Raw genomic sequence first — 20,583 nt, forward strand, 5'->3', positions numbered from 1 at the left:
AATGCAAAACTCCGTTACGCTAGTTCGTATTTGTAGTATTATCTGTTTCTAAATCTGAATCTGTTTCTGTGTCGTCTGTGTGCTTCTCTGCTCAATTTTCACCTGCTCCAGGCCTTATTGCGCCCCTTTGGCTAATGGGCGTGGCAGGGGGTGGATGCCGCCCCAATTGCGCCTCTTTTGTACCTTGTTATGTGGTGATCAGTGGCGGCACGGCGATCCTGGCGACCGTCGCCTGCCTTTAAATTATGCTCTAGCCTAACTTCGCCGACTTCGCCAGTTCAACTAGCTGGCCAGTCCAAGCAGAACCGAGTTAAGTACACAGTGGGGATAATAGAATCGATAGATATTCGTAACAGCAAACAAGTCAACAAGGTAAACAAAACAAGGATGCATCGATCTGATTTCGGGTAGGCTAATCCTATAGATGTGGACACAACAACAAGTATATTATATCATAGATTCATCTCGTGCTCATTCATCGCTTACGAACTACACATAAAAACACGAAAAGTTCAAGGTGATGATGAATGGCTGTGTGTGTGAGTGTGTGTGTGTTGCGTGTGCGTGTGTGCTGGGGGATGCCCCTAATGCTAGACATACAAATACGGATACAAATACAAATGTGGTGGGAACGGGGGGAAGTGGGAGCGTCTAATTTTAATCAAGTCGCGTCAAGTCCTTCAACGTTCATCTCTCATATCGCCTAGATCCTAGTAAAGTTCTCAGTTAGCCCAACTAAGCCGATTATTGTTAATGTTACATAGTAATTGTTAAGTGTTAAGATTTAATTTTTAATTTCCGCGACACCATGGGCACTACTGCGCTAACCCATAAATATTCAGTGAGGGGCGTCTGCCCCGAAGAAAAAGTCTTTTCGAAATCAAGGATGCATTTAGCCAATCTTTTTTGAAGACATCTAGTGGTTTCAGTTGCCAGCCAATAATCAATGCAAAATAATTGAGTACAATTTCGGCCGAAATTCTCATCCTTACGCTTGCGCCCATTTCAATTATCAAAACAATTGTCCTGCCAATTATCATAAATTTAAATTTTAAATTGTAAAAAATTTACAACAACTCTTGGGTAGAAAAACTTATTTAAAACCTATTATTGAAATTATGATTTCTCGCTTAACTTTAAGCGGCCTATGTTAGATGATTTCACGTCTGATATTCGTGATATTCCCTATACATAATCTCGCCTCGTATTTTGGTTTCTTGTTTTTTTTTTTTGTTTTTTTCTTTTTTGGTTTGAAGTATCAGTCAGTTCACAAGAATGCTCTAATGTGTGCATGATACATGATTACAGGGTATTTGATTGTATAAACAGCTTATTGCTTCCTCGAATTCGTGTGTTCCTTAAGCAGAATGTGGTGATTCGGATGCGGATTTTCGTTGCTGGCAGTGTAGAGCACTTGTTTCCGTTTCCGTCCAACAACTTTTCACCTCAGCCCCCTGGGGTATGCTACGAAAAACGCAAGATCCCCAGGATTAGCTCCGTTTGCCCGCTTCTGTTCGATTCTCGACTATGAAATGGATGAATGCGATTGGGTGAATGGATTGAAGTGAATGGATTCGTGAAAACGCAGCCAAATAAACGATGCGCAAGTCTTTTGCTGGATACTCACTAAACTAACCGACTTAATGCACTTAATCTTAAATGGAATTCAATGTCTAGCACCGTTAGCTGCCTGGCTGATATGCGTGAGTGTGCGTGTGTGTTTTCGGTGTGTGAGTGTTTGTAAGTGTGTGTGTGTTTGTGTGCTTGAGTGTATATATCAAAATGAACAAGTCAAATAAATCAGCCTTATATTGAATGCAATTTTGTTTTAAAACTAATTTCGCTTTCCAATTATCCAAAAAATGAACACCAACACACACACAAAGACGCGCAGGCCGCAGCCACGGTCGCTGAGCTTCGAATCTGCCCGGAACCGGAAGCGGACTCTCACGGATATAACCTAGATATGCCAAAGTCCTGGGTCCGATTCGCTCAAATATCGCTCAGACACTTTGCCCCTAGCTACACACCTAAATGTACTGTATATGTATATAATGTATCAAGTATAATTACTTAGTTATCGTTTAGTGGATGCAACATACCGCGCTGAACCAGCATTCGCTGCGCCAGATCCGAATCTGCATTCGGATCCGGCCGCCAGCTGCCGTGAGATTTCTAATTTAAACCGAACTCGATCCTCCTTAAGGGACTACTCCGAGTCCATCTTAGCTTAGAGTTAATTTTATGTTTACACATCAATAACGACGATAAATATCCGATGAAATATCATAAGTTCCCATCTACATGCATATGCTGCTTAGACGTACACGTTGGCAAATATGCCCGATAATAAGTATATAGCTAGTTAAGAGATAAACACATCGATCTGTTGGTATGTAAGCACTGCTTCTCTGTACATCCTAGACCAGCGGAAAGAACAATCCAACATAAGATCATAAGGATCTAGCAACTGTTTCTGTTTCTGGCTCCATTCTACCAACGGAATACCAATCGATCCAGTAGAAAGTTGTACAGCTTGTATCGATACCATCTGTTCTACGTCTGAGACCCTGGGAGAAACCGTGTCTGTTCGAGAAATGCATTCTTCTTATAAAGGGGGATTGCGGCTGGAGTGGGGAAACCAAGGTAGCAACTGAAAATGTGAAATCATAATAAAAACAAAGTGGTTCGTTTTTGTTTTGTTTAATTATAAATAACAATTGTATATTTTTTAATAAAATGGGTGTTCTTGTTGTTGTTGTTGTGTGGTATTCTTTTCAAGAAAAAAATCAAAAAGAAATATTATTTCTCGCTATTGAATGATCTATAATTCATGTTCGATGGATTAGAGCTTTGACCTTTACTGATATTTCTGATATTTTCCTCCATAAATCTTCATCTTTCATCTCTTGAATAAGCATTTTCATTTTGCTTCATCCGTTGCCACATTCCGTTTGTTTTCCAGGCCAGTTCTAGTCTCCGACCGGATTTTGAGGATATTCCGATCGAGGGACTTTGCCTGCCATGATGTATTTCTTGCTCTTTTCGTGATAATCGTGGTAATCGTACACATAAAATAGTAAGAAATATTAGCGATAATTATATAATAATGGATAGTTTTCTTTCCTCTTGCATCTTTGTTTTTTGTTTGTTTAAAAATATCACTTAAGTTTAAATAATTTCCAGAACGCAACGAAATAGATCGAGTGTGCGCACTTAACTACGCTTGTGTGGGGTGTTTGTGTGTGGTGCACGAAAATTAGCAAGAAAAACAATAATAATGATGACAATAATCATACTCGTAATCATAATTCGTAATAAAGAATAGACGCCGTCCTGGGCGACAGACAAAAATAAGTAAAATGTATTGCATTTTCTCCGTTTTCAGTTGCATTTTACTCCGTTTGCTTACAATCGTTCTTGTTGCTGTTGTTTTGGTTAAACTTATAGTTAATAAAAACGAAATACAAGTGTAAAAAATGTTGTTAAACTTTTTCGCATTACACAAAAATGGCCACCATTATGAATTTCATTCAAATCACGGCAAACAATTTCAATGAAATTTTCGCTTGCGTGTTTTACTTTCTCCTTACGGTTTTTGCATGCTTTTCGCTTTCGCTTCTGCTTCCGCTTTATCTTTCAATTTTCCCGCTCTCCCTAACTTTCCATATTCATTTTGAAATATTTTTAAAGCTGCTGCCGCCTAAGCTCAATTTTCCCTTCGCTCCTCCTCTCCCATCAACATTACTTTTTCGTGGGTTCGTTTCCCCATTGCACTTCCGCTTCGTATTCCCTTTTACTTCCGTTCGTTAAGTGTGTGTATGGGGGTTCTATATTTACATATTCTAGACTTTAGTTTGTACTTCCAATTTGGTTAAGAATTCCTTGTGTATTTTCATTTCTTCATTCGTAAATTCTCCTGCTCTTCAATCTCAATGCGTAGCTATCCCTAGATGGGCTACATCTTCTTCTTATATCCTCGCAAACCTCGCTGGGTCCTTTGTGACGTCATTGTTTGTATGTGTATACCGTAATTTGAACAATTCACAACAGTTGCACAACGCAAAAAGTTTTTGTTTTTTGTTTTAAATCTTAGTTTTTAGTCATAAGTTCATTACAAATTAATTAATAGACAAATTTAGCTCATTTTTCGTTTTTGTGTGTTTTTAGAAAATATCAACTTAACAATTTATTAAAAATTTGAACATGTTTGAAAGTGTTTTCCTTCTGGCTCCAATTGAAATTTCGACGATTCTCGATAAGGATAAGATCTACCTCACAATCCATCTGTTTGTCTGTCGGCCTGTCTGTCTGTTTGTTTGCTTGGTTTGTTTGTTTGTTTTTAAAATTCACTACGTTTAAGTTTAAGTTGCTCGTACGTCTATATGTTACATTAGCGTGGTATTTGGATATCGGGATGTCGGGTCTTCGGGTTGAGGGGTAATTGTTCTATAGAGTTGTTTGAGAGTTTGGGCTTTTTGGGTTCTTGGTTGTGGGTGGGTCTGTGGTGGCTGGGTGCTTAATTAACTAGATTATTTAGCTGTGTGTCCATCTATTGCCGCTCGTATGCATGAAGTCGATTAATACTTAACTCTTAGCGCTTAACACACACACTTACGAATTGTTTAAACGGCTCTTGGATTTGAGTTACATGTGATTATGCAAGTAATTTAACTATTTTTTCGTTTATGCCTATTTAATGTGTAGATGCAACGCCTTGAATATTTAATATGCATATTTTAGGTTTTCGTTTGAATATTCTGCTTATAAACGGAGGCAACACAAAAACCACTGCGTGATGAATTCTTACGTACATCAATGCGAATTCCCAGCAAAGTGATTTCTGCAGCACCTCCGATTGTTTCATTTTGATTTGCTTGTTTGTTTGTTTGAGTTGGTTTGCTTCGTTTTCTTACATTTTATATCATTTCGTTTTGTTTTCTTTGTTTAGAGCGAGAAGTAGAACAGAAATTGCACTTAATACTAGAAAAAAATTTACTAGAGTTCTTACAATTAAAAAAAAATCAAATGTATATTTGCTTTAAATATTGTTGGTTTTCATGTGTTGTTGTTGTTGTTGGTTTATGCTTGAATTGTTTTTGCTGTTTTTTCTTTTGCATTTTTTTGTTATGTTTTATGTAAAAACAGCTGGCATACGTATTTTAACTGTTTGTTGCTTTCGCTTTTTGTGTATATAAAAAGTTGCCAACTGCTTTTCAGCTTTTTAACATAAGAATTAACAAAGTCATTTTAGAAATAAATATGTATATGTATATGTATATTTACGCACTGCAATAATAGTAATAATAATAATTATAATAATAATAATTAGATTATTGTAGATTGCAAATGTTGCCCGGGCGCAAATGTCAGCAACATTTGCACGGCAGTTGGCAAACACCTGCACAACAACAAAAGAGATACCGTTACGTGTTTAAGGTGCACAATTCAATGCAGAGTAAATAAGAAGAGACCATTTTTCATTTGCATTTTTGCGTTTTGTGTCCTCGGGGGGGCAACAGCTGCCACCGACAGCCATCCAGGAGTCAGCCAGCTATCGGCGCACTCGGTGGCGGCTCAGGTGGACTTAGCCCTGCATCAGCACGGCCTGCGCCTGCTGCTGATTGGCGGCTGCTCGGCTCCAGGCCAGCAGGCCGTTGGCAGCAGCCACCTGCGCCTCCTCCTGATCCTCGAGTGCCTCCGGATCCTCCTCCTCCTCCTGATCCTCCTGCTCCATCTCCTCCAGCTCCTCGTCAGCATCCTCGTCAGCATCCGTGTCCTCCATGTGGCTGGGCGTGGTGTTCGTCGTCGTTACTGCGCAGGCAATGGGCGCCACAATCACCGAGGTGGCCACACTGCGTATACGCACCGGCCGATTGCTAATTGTGTTGCTGTTGGCGGTGACCGCATACGGATGCGGTTGTTGTTGCTGCTGCTGCACCTGACCACCGTAGCGCTTGTTAGTTTTGATGGTCAACGACGGGGGTAGCTGCTTGCCGGCAGCCACCTCGGCCGCCAAACGCACCACTGTGGTGGTCATTTTAGAGGACGATGTTGCTGCCGGGCTAGGAGTTGCTGATATTGCTGCTGGGTTGGGTGTTGCTGTTGCTGATGCTGCTGCTGATGATGCTGCTGATGATGCTGCTGTTGCTGCCTTGGACTGGTGCGCCGACGCCTGGTTTGCCGCCTCCGTCGACGACTTCTGTCGCTTTCAGTCGCCGAAGCGGCTGCACGCCTTCTTCCACCGGCACTGGGTGCACCACTGGTCGCGCTTCTCCATGCCGTACACCTTGCGGCACTTTTTGTTCTCGCCCCGCGTCCTCTTGCCGGGCGAATGGGGCGTATGCTTGACGGCCACCTGTTGCGCCATGTGCTGTTGCTGCTGCAGTGGATTGCTTCCGTTGCTGTGGTTGTTGTTTTGGGCAACCAAGTTGCCGGCAGTTGTCTGTGGATGCTGCTGATGATGGCCGCGCATCGGTTGGTGGTGGTGCTGCTGCTGCGCCGGATGGAAATTGGGCGTGATCGTCACACTGGACAGGAGATGTTGCTGCTGCTGTTGGTGGCTGTGTTGCTGCTGCTGGTGGTGTTGCTGCTGCTGCAGTTGCTGCTGCTGGCTGTGGTGCGCCGTCACTGTGACGTTCTGCTGCGACAGCTGCTGCAGCATGTTGTTGGCACTGCTATTGCTGTGGATCACTGGACTGCTGCTGCTGCTGCTGTTGCTGCTGCCGCTGCTGCCAGCGTAGTTGTGGTGGTGCGTGTGTTGGTGGTGCTGCTGTTGCTGGACGTACGTCGGCGATGGATATGGCGCTACCGAGTGGGTCGGACGGGAGGACGACGAGCGAGCGTGCTTGCCGTTCGGCGAGGCTGATGAACTGGCCGCCACCGACCCCGTCCCCGTGGAGGAGTAGCTGCCCACTGTCGCCGTCGCCGCCGGGCATGTATAGTTGTGGTGGGCCAGGTGCGAAGTGGGGATGCAGCTGGTGTTGTTGTTCTGCAGCTGCTGCTGGTGGGTGCTCGGGATGTTGCTGCCACTGATGGTGCGTCCGTGCGACTGCGCTAGGTGGTTATAGTGGCTACCGCCGCGTCCTTGCCTGGAAAATCGAAAGAGAATAATGTCATCAAATGTATCCATATCGTACAGCAAGAGAACTCACTTGAAGTTGCCCACAATCTGCTTTTGGTACTCGGGATCCTCGTGCGGCGGACGCGCCATGTCCCGGTGACTCAGCGTCGGCTCGGAGGCCAGACTGGGCTTCACCTGCTCGTCGTCGTCGTCGGCATCCTCGTAGTAGAAGTCCACCTCATTTTCGTCATCATCCGCCGAGCGATGGGAGTCCTTTCTGCAATGCCACCGAAAAGTTGCAAAATTGATTAGAAGGATGTGTCAGTGATGGCAAGTTTGCTTCAGTTATGTACCTAGGTTCGGTATTACTTCCAATTAGATTGATACCTTTTAAATAACCGAACTTAAGATCTCTAACGTTGTTTATTCGAATAACTTTAATTCAAACAAATATTAAAAATATTTCAATATGAAACTTTAAACTTTGGCCTATATTAATTAGGGTACCTCATTTAGGTACCTTCTTTCCATTTCAAGCGACCGATTTTGTGTACTCGCGTTGCCAACTAGCTCGACCACCCACATTAGGTTCGAGGCCCTGCTAGAGTGTTCCAGAGTTCTGAACCTTGATTCTATCCGCTTTAAGGCCTATATAAAATCTTGCTAAATTTCTTTTCCCTGCAATAATTTATTTCAATTATATTTCCAAATAAAATCGAGTTTGTTATTTGTTATTGATAATATAAACTTCCTTGCAAACAATTCTTTTGTAAATCCCGCTAGGCTGAAAAATCGATTAGTCTTAAGGTAGTGGGCGGTATAAATCCTATCGAAAAGCATCGGACTTGGTCCCACCTCTAGCCTCAACTATTTGTTCCAGCTCTAGCACTTTTTGCAAAAAAGAACGCACGTTCCGTGTGAAATCAATACGAAATCAACAAGAGCGATCGATTTTGAGTAATCGTCCGAGTTGAAAAGCAGCGCGCATTATAGTTCTCAGCGCCAATTAATCCAGCTGCCCGAGTCACCAGCCATTTTGTGTGTGGTGGAAAATTTTGCAGATAGAAAAAATTGCGCGTCTGTCTGTCTGCATCTGCGTCTCTGTGTGTGTGCGTGTGCTCGAGTGTTTGTGTGTGTGTTTGTGCGTGTGTATAGCGAGGTCTACATTGTCAATTAACAAGGAAAAAAAAGACGCTCGTGGTCCTGCTCTGCTCCCTTGCCTCCTTACTTTCCGAAAAGCCAGCCAACATGTCCAGCCTGCGACCCGATGAGGCCCGAAAACTGGCCACCGCCGCCTCCGTTTCTCCGCTGAGCAATTGCCAATTTTGCGGCGTGGTAATCAGCTCGATTGCCGACGAGCAGAAGCTGGAGTTTACCAACAAATACAAGGGCAGCTGCACGCTGCTCTGCAGCTACGATTCCCAGGGAGTGGTCCTCCGTGTTGTTTCAGGTAAAGAATGACATAGAATGTTTAATAAAACCCGTTTCAAACATTCCCAATCTCTACACCAGACGACGACCGGAGCCACGTGCTCAAGGAGTACATGATAGCCGCCGATACGGATGCCGCCCAAATGGGACGAAGGAGTTATGCCGTTTCCCTGGACGCCGACAATCTCGTGCTGAGGTTCGGCAGCGAGCAGGACCAGCAGCTCTTCCGCAAGGTGGTGGAGAACGTGAAGCACTTGAGACCCAAGTCCGTGTTCTCGCAGCGCACTGAGGAGTCATCCGCCTCGCAGTACTTCCAGTTCTACGGCTACCTCAGCCAGCAGCAGAACATGATGCAGGACTATGTAAGGACGAGCACGTATCAGCGGGCCATTCTGGGCAATGCGGTGGATTTTCAGGACAAGATCGTCCTGGATGTGGGCGCTGGCTCGGGCATTCTCTCCTTCTTTGCCGTGCAGGCGGGAGCTGCCAAAGTGTACGCCATTGAGGCTTCCAACATGGCCCAGTACGCCCAGCAGCTGGTTGAGTCCAACAATGTGCAGCACAAGATCTCTGTGATACCGGGGAAGATCGAGGAGATCGAGCTGCCCGAGAAAGTGGACGTTATCATATCGGAGCCTATGGGCTATATGCTGTACAACGAGCGCATGTTGGAGACCTATCTGCATGCCAGGAAGTGGCTCAAGCCGCAAGGAAAGATGTACCCCACGCACGGCGACTTGCACATCGCACCCTTTTCGGACGAATCGCTCTACTCGGAACAATACAACAAGGCCAACTTCTGGTACCAGTCGGCGTTCCACGGCGTTGACCTTACCACGCTGCACAAAGAGGGCATGAAGGAGTACTTCCGACAGCCCATTGTGGACACCTTCGACATCCGCATATGCATGGCCAAGTCGGTGCGGCACGTGTGCGACTTTCTCAACGATAAGGAGGACGATCTGCATTTGATAAGTAAGTACCCGAACAAGTTATTTGCGACAATGGCTAACTGTGACCTTCCGCAGGCATCCCCCTGGAGTTCCACATTCTGCAAACTGGCATCTGCCATGGGCTGGCCTTTTGGTTTGATGTGGAGTTTAGCGGCAGCAGCCAGAATGTGTGGCTCTCAACATCGCCCACAGCGCCTCTGACACATTGGTATCAGGTTCGCTGCCTTCTGCCCATGCCCATCTTTATTAAGCAGGGCCAGACGCTGACCGGCCGTGTCTTACTGGAGGCCAATCGGCGGCAGTCGTATGACGTGACCATCGACCTGCACATCGAAGGCACGCTTATTTCGTCGAGCAACACCCTGGACCTGAAGAATCCGTATTTTCGGTACACGGGGGCCCCGGTCCAGGCACCGCCGGGGACTAGTACCCAAAGTCCATCTGAGCAGTACTGGACACAAGTGGACACGCAAGGATCACGGAATTGTAAGAGCAAAACCTTGATATAATAATCTCATTACTTATGTGATCATAATTTCTATAGCTTCAAGCATGCTAAATGGCGGGCTCAGCGTGAACGGAATAGGCGATGGCATGGACATCACTCATGGACTTATGCATCCGCACTAGGGCGGCGGTGGATCGAATAACAATACATCTTTCTGGGAATTCCCTTTGCTCTTAGTCCGCTCACTTTCTACGATTGATCCTTCTTTTGCCAATTTTTGTTTTGTTACAGTTTATGATTAGGTTATTTATTGAAAAGTGTAAAATATTTTTATCTATTTTCGAAAGTTAGTTCTGTTAGGTTCTGCATACCTTTTTACACCCTATTTCCCTGTCGTGCTACACTTATCCTCCCTTCTCTTACCCATTTAATCGATCGGACGAATCGAAGGAAATCCAGCATCCCAGCAAGTAACCAACATACAAACAATCAACAAATCAAGGCAGACTAATGTAGTTGTTTAGAACACGCAGCATATTAATAAGCCTAAGCTAATTTAAGCCCATAGTAATTAGAGTTTTTAACGTATGTGAATTGTAATACCGATATTTAGCCCGCACGGGACTGCGCTTCAGGAAGTTTATTAGTTAATATGCCGATTGCCAATTGCAGATTTTGCCGTAAGCTTTGAACAAACCAACAAATTCAGATTGTATCTATTATGTGTGTTATTATACTATATATTGTGTGTACCTCCAGCTAGTTTCAATTTTTGTACTTGTCTACCGTGTTTATGTTTAGTTCGTTTCAAATTGTAAGAAATTGCTCATAGGATTTAGTGCTAAGCTACGATACCATTACTAAAGGCCGACCTGGGCCGAGAGATTATACTTATACCCCCAATACGATTATGATTAATTCAGTTCTGTGGAGGCACACCTCGTTCGATCCTAAGTTACGCATCCAAGCCCAGATCCTGTCATAGATCCTACTATATCGCTGCCAGCAAGCCGAGCGCTATATAAGCATATACACCTAGATATACGCGTTGGGTACGCCAACCTATACACACTCCCCGACATTCTCGCATTCGCATTATGTTTGCGGACTGTACTTTATAGAGCAGCAAGTAGAAACACGAAAACACTACAACAACACCCAATACACTGCAAGCATAAATATAAAGCAAAACATATACAATTATATATATATATATACGAATAGATATACCGCATGTATGCAGATGAGAGAACAATGTCAAAGCAAAAGCAGAAAAAAACAAAGCCCCACCGCGTCTTTTATTTGTGCACCCCACTTGGAACCCCTCTCGATTTACATAGGAAACGAGATTGGCAAGTGTCAAAGCTCAGCGCGGATCGTGTGTGGGCGCTTCGAATTGGACCTTGGCCTCAAAAGCGCCACCACCACTGCACCTGCCACCCACTGCTGCCATTGCTGGCCTGCTGCTGCAGGTGCGCATTGCAAAGCACAAAGTAATCTGCGTGCTGGAGAGGGGCTGCGCCGCACTCGTGTGACCTGCTTACTGTGCTCGAGTGCTCTACTTTCGAGGCACCACCAACACCAACACCACCTCCAGCTCCCGCTCCGGGCGTGTGGAAATGCTGGCGGGGAGGGAAGGAGAAGGTCGGGTGGCTAAGTCAAGGCCCCGCCCACTTGCTGCTCGCCACCTAATCCTCTGATAGCAGTGCCATTCCCACTTGTACACTTACCCCAAATGTGTTTTCCTAATGTGACGCACGACTGCATTGAGATCGTCTACCACGCCAACACATCCTCGATAGACGCATCGGAACTTTTTGGACTGCAATGATAAGAGAAGGTGATTCTGATTAGATTGATTACATATTACATATAATTGGTTTGCTCTTGAATATTTATAATAATTAAATATATCCTTGAATATCTGGCGTACTTGGCGGGAATACGGCTGCATCACTGAATTCTCGGAAGACGACGTGGAGGAGCGCGAGCAGCTGTCCCCCGTGGGACTGTGGCGACCGTAGCCCTCGTAGTCACTGCGCTCCACGTAGTAATTCATTGCCATGGTGTGCATGATGGCGGTTCTGCAGCAGCTCTCCAACTGGCGGCTCCTTAGCGGTTGCAGTCGCAGCTGTGGAGCAGTAGCAGGAACAGGAGCGATTCGAACCGGTGCCGGCCCGGTGCCAAGTGCGACTGTGTGAGTGCGGACAATGCAACTGGCTGGCTGGCTGGCTGCTTGGCTGAAAGCCAGATTCGAAGTCCTTGGACTCTCGCCCGAGCGGCAAACGATGCCGCCCGAACGAGCTGGCTGCCTGGCTGGCCATGCTCGATGCCGCCTGCACTGATAACAGGGCCCGGGTCCGGTCCGCGTCCTTGCCAACTCCCCCAGCCGACCACCCGCTGCTACCCGCTGCCGCCCGAGCAGCCCCCTATTTACTGGGTCACCTTGCGGTCGCTTTGCTCCGTTTGTCGCTCGCCTTGACACGCTTTTGGCGCCCAGCTCTTGGCGTTTTTATGCGCCTGCATTTATGCTGCGTTTTTATGCTGAAGGTTACGACAGCGCTGCAGCAGCGACGCCGGCAATTGACCCAGTTTAAGTATGCTGGCTGACTGTATGTATATACCCGTATATATCTATATACATATGTATGTGTATTGCACGGTTTTCGGGGGTACAGCAAACCACTGATTGCGTCCTTGTGCTGGCAAATGTTGTCCTTGTGCGACGACTACTGCTGAACAAATTGAAAACTGAGTTTTCGGTTTCTCGTTTCGGCCTTGTTGGCCAAGTGATTAACGATTTGTTTACAACTTTGTGGTTTGAGAATGCCAGCGAGCTTCAATTGTTACGGATTGCAGTGGTGTGCCGCCATTTTGGCCCACTTAAGCCGAATTTGCGGAGGGCGCGCACACGGCGTATGCGTAATTTGAGCCGAGAGCAGGAAAAGCTGAATGCCTTTTTCGGGGCGGAGTCTGCGAACCGCAACGCAATCATAAACATAAATATCCTGCGCTACTTAAGCGGCGTAAATTGTTAACGCACGTGGTTGCCAGGCAGTTACACAAATGCGTACACAGAGAGAAATATTCAGGCCTGCTCGCTAAGATACCTTCTAATAAACGGGATTAGCATGATGTTCTAAAGTGAAAATTATGTGGGATATGTTAATAAAATGTAATTATCTTTTATCATCTTTAATCCCATTTATTTCCGGTGCCGTGCTAACAGCTTGACTTGGAAAAGCGGAAACTACAGCATTTTCGTTTTAACTTGCTGCAATTAGTAGGCGGTCGTAATTCGTTTGCGGCCAGACTTCTGGGGGCAGGATACACCAGGATATGCCTTATATCCTGGCTCATAAATAAGGGTCTGCAAGTACACACACGCGGTTGTGTGTGTGTGTGAGTGTAAGAGTGTGTGTTTGGCAACAAAGAAGTGTTTTCTAGCCACTTTCGCTGTTTTCAGAGTATTTCGGAGTTGGTAGCCGCCTGCGTGACTGGCATCCTAATGTGCAGAATGTTTGAAAAGGGGTTTATTAATGCCTCGATTTTGTTCGCTGGCAGATAAGCGCGGCGCAGATCGTTTGTCAAACGCTGCGTATGCGTAATTTTCAATTCCCAGCTGAATTGCCTTGCAATTGTATTCAATTAATGCGGAACGGAGTTGGAAATCATTTTGGGCTATCAATTCGGGGCATCCCAAAACGCTTCCCCCGGCATTTATTGCCACCTGCCAAGTCACTCGAATGCGAAAGTAAATTAAAGCAGCTTGAGTTATGTCCCTCTTGCGTTCAACGTGTAGTGGTGCGTGTTAATTATCCTGCTCTAATGAGAAGGACTCCCGTCGCCGGGGGTAAACGCTTGTTTGCTAATGAAAGAAAACCATTCGCCGGCAGAGAACTCCAGCTGGCAAACGGCGGAGTGGGGAAATAAAATTCCACCCTGGTCCATCCAGGAGTGCGTATTACATCCAGAAATGACTACCGCACTGTGTCCTGATTTGGCTGCCAAACAGCGGGCACAAACAAAGCCGGGTCCGGGCAAACGTAAATAGCCGACGTGAGTGGGCGGCCCAACATGAATCTTCTTTAAAGGAAAATGGCAAGGAATTTCCCGTCTGGCGCCAGTTCCAGGCAGCTCCCAGCTGTCATATTATATACATATATATATGTACTCCACGATAAGTGCGTATATTTGCTCGGGGGCGTACTTCATGCTAATCCCTGCGCGTATTTACTGAAGCCCATAAACGGAACGAAGACAACAGATATTTCCTGATTCCGAATGGAAGTTGATCAGCTTTGGCAGCACATCCTTATTAATTTGCCGACTTAATAATTCCCCCGCCTGCCATCGATTTAGTCGACGTTATCAGTGGAAGTCCTGCGTTGCCATGCAATTTCCTATTCCTTCGCATTCGATGGGAATTTACTTGACAGCACACACATCTTCGGAAAAAACTGAAACTCCCACCAAACCCACGCCATCTACGTGAGTGGGGTAAATAAAAGTTTTTCCTGTTACTCTCTCTCTCTCTCTCTCCGTTCAACTTGGAGTTTTCCCATTTTCCCCGTTCCCCCATTTCCATTCCCGTTGGCGGCAAGCATAAACAACCCCAAACCCCAGAGAGTCGGGCCGAAAATACACAAAGCGGAAATGCGAACCGAAATCGAAACCGAAATCAGAACAGCTGTGGAAGGACAGCGCGCGAAATTGGGTCACCAGTATATAGTGGTGTATATATGCAGGCCGCCCCCTCCCAGAGTTTTCCTTTTCCGGCCAAAAGGGGGTGGGTGGCCATGCCCCTGTGTTTGCCACTCTCTCTCGTTTCCACACTCTCTCTCTCTCTCCTTCTGTGGACTTGTCCCTGTCCGTGCAACATGAAACGCGGCTCTCTTGCCACTGTTAACTGCCCCAAAAACTAGGCCAAAAAGAGCGGCCAGCTAGTAACAGCAAAAGAGAAAGTAAAGAGCAAGCAAGAAAGCGGCTCGAAGAGAGTGCGCATGGTTGGTGCAGCACTGTTAGCAGAATTGGGTCAATGGAAGGCCAACATAAAATCCCCCATGCCCCATGCCCCAGAAAAATGGTGCGGAGCATAAATTATTGACTCCGCACTGGCGACCGAAAATAGCACAATTTGCGTATATCGATGTGGGAATGGGAATGGAAATGGGAATGGGGATGCGAATGGAGGCCAACCGCCCCATCATGGCCCAGAAAAATGTGTGCCAAGCATTAGAGGCATCTGGCATCTTTTCGCCTTGCGGCTAATAACATGGAACATGAAAGGCTCGCTCCCTAATAGGGCTTAATACCCGGCAAACGCGAATTGCACTCACGGCGCCGTTTACATTTCAACGCCCCGAAAAGCAGGCTACGAAAATTATGCTCCTGCTTGGGGGCTTGTGAGGAATGGCTCCTCTTCCCGTTTTGCACGCCATTAAAGTTCGCCTGAGTTCGTCATGGCAATTTCTGTAATTTGCATTCCACATACAGTATTCCATATACATGTATATTATAAATGGGCTGCCGCAAATCGAATTCGTAGCGCTTTGCATGTAAGCGGTTAATTTTAAAGTCTTATCGCCGTGTCTTCAGGCAGCCAGCAAATTGGGTCACATCGGATAAGGGCGAAGCTTTCAACAAACTTTTCGTTGACTTTATCAACCGAATCAGCACAGCACAGTACATCCCCCACAGTACCCAACCACCCAACCACCCACCGTCGCCCACACACAGTAAATTTAATCGGAAAATGCTATTTTTGTAACGAGTTGCGGAGCAAATTGGTTTTATTTAGGGCCTGGCTGCATAGTTCTGTTTTGTAATTCGCATTCGATTTTAACCTTTGTAGGGGAGATTTTGGAAAACTTGATTACCCACTGGGCGATGGCCTTGCCAATTTGCTGGGCCCCTTAATTTGATTGCGTTTAAATAAAAAGCACGCACACACTCGCATTCGCATTTGAATTTCGCGTTCACAGACAGTGACAGAGTGGAGTGTCATAAATATATGAGAACTCAAACACACATGCATAACTGATGTGACAAACACACGCGAAATTGTCATTGCCGTGGGGAAATCGGCGGTGGGGCAATGGGGCAGTTGGGGAAAAGCCGGGGAAAACGGCAGGAAAAAAGGCTGACAACGATGGAGATGAAGGCTGAAATTGAGGTTGAGTGTTCACTCATTCAGCAAATATGACAATGGCGTTGATTTTGATATTTTGAGCGGGCGGACAGAAGCACAATAACCGACTCGTCAACGTGGCCCAAACTGCTAGATATCGCGGCTTAAGGGTTCTGCACTTCGCACAAGTGCACTGAAAAAAAAACAATGTCTTCACGGACTTTAAGGACCTGCTATCTCAACTTCTACGCTTTGGCTGCAATTTCTTGTGTATAACTTGGAAAGTATCTTTAAATGTACGTATTTCTAAACTAGTTAATATTATCTTTTCTCTCTCTGCAGATGCTGACACGTTTCGTGTATTAAATTTATGCGAAAAGTTCGTGAACACTGACGGCGACTTTGTGTTCAGTTGAGGGCGCACATATTGCCAAAAGTCGAACTCAAGCCAACTTGAAAGTGTAACTTAAAGTTTATGCTCGCCAAATTAGATCAAATGAAATGACCTGCATTCGAGTGCACTAAAGCTAAACCGGAAGTGGCGGAGAGGACCGCCTGAAAGTATGCAACGTATGTATCCTTGAGGCCACACATTTGTCGTCAATTTACAGTGGCCCTAACAAATGATTTAGTTACTGGACGCCGTCGAAGCAGGAAGTGGAAATGAGTTAAGTGGTGCCTTTTTTAGAGGCCAACTTGGCCCGCATCTCGCATCCAACTGGGGATGTATGTTTGTGTGTGCCAGCGAGGACAATATCCGGCCACGCTCAATTTACCACAACATAGCGCAGGACACCCTCGGGGCATTAAAGCCCTTATCAGTGGAAACGCTCGAGCTACAAGACTGGATGACTGGAGTCCTCGGGCCAACTTAATGGCCACCGCAGGCGATTGCGTTCAACCCCAAAACCTGGCAGGCCCACATCCTTGCCACTTTCACCACCCGTTATCAGTGTTCATTGTCACATCTCTGTCGCTTTCACAACGGCCCACAGAATCCAATTATGACATAAATATTTTCGTAAATTGTAAAATGTAAATTTTCGTCCACATCCAGGCGAAAAAGGGATTTTCACTTGTCCCAAAAGATAAGCGGCCAGGACAACGAAATTATTATTTGACACACGTAAATTGTACAAGGGCTGCTAATAAAATGTGTGCCTGGCTGCATTTGCCGTTGACTTTTATTGCTGCGGTAATTGCCAAATGGAGCTTGAATGGGCTGAGTTGGCCCAGCCCCAATCAACTTTCGTATCTGGCAAGGTCCTAATCAACACGGACTTTAACAAGATGTGTGGTTGCCATGTGGATAGACGGGATAGTGGACGTCAGTCCTGAAAAGTAATTGGCTTATGGGCAAAATGTCAGAGTTTGTGACAGCCAAAAGCGTTCGACTGTACCTTTATCAAGCATTCCATACAGAGAAGGAAATCCTCATGTCTTACAATATCCACGGAGATCTATCATAGTAGCTTGTCATCTGGTTTATATGCATTTAAAGAAATTTACACTTGTTTACTAACAATAACCTAATGTTTAGCTATTTTGTCGGAATAAATCAAGACGAACGGGAGCCTCATCTATTCTCATTTGCCCGAGTGGGAGCTGCGTTTGTCTCCGGCTCAAACTGTACTGTGCGCTGGCTGACCCAGAAACTCTGGGCCGGAATGCAGGCCCAGTAAGCCAGGGGTCTCAGTAACTGGGTCACAGAGCATCGGATACACACAGACACGTACATTGTGGGGGAGTTGGGCTGGGGCGGGACTCACTTGCGCCTGGGTGACCTTGCGAAATTGCAATCGCCGGGCTGCCGAAACAAAAACGCCAACAGCAACAACAGTGGCATCAAGGACTGCAAGGAGCATACATATGGCAGTAACTGTACTTGGCGAAATTTATGTATGCTGCAAGGCGGTGGAAAATAGATGGGGGATTGTCCCTGCCATTTGCCATTCGAGTTGGGGATGCAGAAGTAAACCAGGTCAAGCGTATTCGGCTCTATGTACCCCACTCGTAATGTATGTGTATGTGTGACTATATGGGGCAAGCGGATAGAATAGCCGGCGGATTGATATCTCTGTGTGCCCCGAGCAATGGGCCAGTGTATCTGGAATTTATGCTGCACTTCTTCGATCTGAAGAAAGATGTAAATTGGTAAATATCTCAATTTAAACCGAGCGTGGAGTGGAGCTGCCTCTCCAATAGCGGGCTCATATTTCAAGCCCTTCGACCGTTTGAGAACCATTTGTGTCTCTCGAGGCACATTTCAATTTGGACCCCGAAGGCAATCGCCTCGTAAACTGCCCCTGACAACAACAACAGCACGAACTTGATGCCTTTCGGGGCTGGAGGGGCACGTGCCGGAAAAATGTCCATCTAATAATTTTCCAGCAGAAGGAGGCAACTGACAGCAAGAAAAAAACTGCGCAAAACGGCACAAGAACACTCGAAATGACCAAAAAAAATAAACGTATATGCGACGAGTATAATCAACTTGCCGGGGAACCAAAAGCACTTTTTTCAGCCTGGCTTTTCGGGTTTTCCGATGGCTGATGTTGATGGTGAGTCTATCATTTCCCCAAGGGCAGCTGATATCGGTTGGCAAGGGGGGAGTCACATTACTTTTCAGGTATTATGCGCCACTCAAAAGTTGTCGCTGTCGTTTAAACTGGAAAAAGAGCGCTCCAAATGTGGCCGAAGGTATGGGGGCTAAGGGCGATGGGAATGAGATCCTCAGCCTTGTGTGTGTGTTTAAAATGCCGTTTTAATATGCCCAAAAAGGGGGGGGGGGAAGTTGGTAAGCTGCTTATGGCCAGCAAATTAGACATGGCGGCAATCGGCTTTCGAGTGTCGCCGAAAGCGGTAGCAGATTCATATATAGTATGGGGTACTATATAGTACTATGGTAGAGTGTGCAACATGTTGGAGTCCTAATCCCCGCAGAGGTAAGGCAACCCAACTTATGCATTCGGCCCAAAAATGGGTTAATACGGACTTAGGCAAATGCTGAAAGCTAGAAAGCTGCCAAGCTGCGGATCCTTGCTAACAAAACTCTCGCAAAAGTCCTTCGAATCGAATTGATTTGTATGTGGACTTGGCATACTTTTGGCCAGCTCCAGATGTTCGTCCGGCCCCATCCATAACTCGATGCTTTTGCAATCAAATCGAAGGATAAACTTTGCACCCGGATGATTATTTATATGTGTATATCTAGGTTGGTATCCCAACCAATCCCAACTCTGTGCTCGCCAACGGCAACTGCTGTTCCAAAGTTTTGATTCAGAGTGGAAGTTGTGCAAGACTCGCAAATCCAATTGCCAATTGCAGGTTGCATAAACAGCGACAACAGCCGCAACAAAGTAGAAACCAAAAACTAACTCAACTTCAGACCCAGGCTTCAACTCAGCCGAAAGAGACAGATAGACGAGCGCAGACAGAGACAGAAACACCCGCAGGCAGGGTGAATTTCAATTTCACTTCCATTGCACTTGCAAATTGAACACGCACGCAGGCCAAGAAAATAAAGCGAAAAAAACAACAGTCAACAAAGCTGGAAAATATAAAAAATGTAAGCAAATTTGAAAGCAATTTCTATTTCCACCCCCTCGAAAAAACAGGGGGAAAAACATAGAAAAACGCTGCATTAAACATAATTTTGTTTCCATTCTATTTTCTTTGCATATTTTATTCGGCATGTGGAGGCAACCCTTTTCAATTTGAGGCATGCAAGGATTTGAGTGCGGGATTTAAATATTCAATTTGCTGCAAGGGCAGATGCTCCCCACTTTGGCATCCAATTTGCTGGGGAAAAGCTCCGGATAACCGACGGAACTTTTCGCTCTTAACTCGCCACTTTTCGACTGACTGGCCTGGCCTGGCCTGAACCGCTAAAAAGTTGGCCAAGTCGAGTGTCAACGCGTCTAATTGCGAATGATAACGGCAGCAGCAGCTTTAAGTTGAAGTTTCCCACTCAACTTTTCCTTTTGTTTCCCCCCCCCCAGAATCCGGGGTGGCTTTTTAATTTCTTGCCTGACCCAATTCGGAAGACTTTTCATTATGCAGCAAGGACTCCGGCGAAAGTGTCGCCCCCGTATTCCTCGTGTCCTGCCTCCGGGGTTTTCCACTCCGTCTGCGGCTGCTTCGTGCTTCCTGTTTAGATAAAATGCCAAATGCCGGAAGATTTTTAATTAGAATTCTCCTTTCTTCTACTCGCACCTCTTGAATCGCAACCCCTTATCCACGCTATTGACTCGAACAATAACCCCAAACTAAAGGAGGATGAGGCCAAACTTCCCGATCCCGAAAAGAAAGAGGAAAAATAACAGATTGTTTAACCAATTTGGCAGCTTAAATCATTTTAATAATTCTGCATAGCTTAGCAGGGCTTTAATTGTGACCTGAGCTTAGCGTTTTCCCTCTTCCTGGCAGCTGATTAATTTTGCTTTATCATCCGAGTCCCCTTCCCTGTGACTTTGGTAATATAATACACGCTTCTTAATTAATTCAATTTACTTGCGGTTGGCTCACTGCTTTATTTTGCCTCTGCTCTGCGGCTTTC

At 45.7% G+C, this 20,583-nt stretch overlaps 2 protein-coding genes across 2 annotated transcripts in view; one reads left to right on the plus strand and one right to left on the minus strand.

Annotated features, from left to right (window-relative positions):
• Window positions 1-3,906: 3,906 nt before the first annotated feature.
• LOC117145832 overlaps window positions 3,907-20,583 on the minus strand; it is a 112,468-nt gene continuing 95,791 nt past the window's right edge. Inside the window, 3 exon segments of the mRNA XM_033311633.1 lie at window positions 3,907-7,091; window positions 7,155-7,340; window positions 11,626-11,717. Coding sequence (XP_033167524.1) covers window positions 5,588-7,091; window positions 7,155-7,340; window positions 11,626-11,717 — 1,782 coding nt within the window. The 3' untranslated portion in view covers window positions 3,907-5,587.
• LOC117145834 (histone-arginine methyltransferase CARMER) lies at window positions 7,925-11,178 on the plus strand. The gene is made up of 4 exons (XM_033311634.1): window positions 7,925-8,513; window positions 8,576-9,469; window positions 9,523-9,933; window positions 9,992-11,178. Exons 1-4 carry the CDS (start codon window positions 8,312-8,314, stop codon window positions 10,075-10,077), a joined length of 1,593 nt encoding a protein of 530 aa, XP_033167525.1. The 5' UTR covers window positions 7,925-8,311; the 3' UTR covers window positions 10,078-11,178.

This window comes from Drosophila mauritiana, chromosome 3R (assembly GCF_004382145.1).
Source record: "Drosophila mauritiana strain mau12 chromosome 3R, ASM438214v1, whole genome shotgun sequence".
Lineage (NCBI taxonomy): Eukaryota > Metazoa > Arthropoda > Insecta > Diptera > Drosophilidae > Drosophila > Drosophila mauritiana.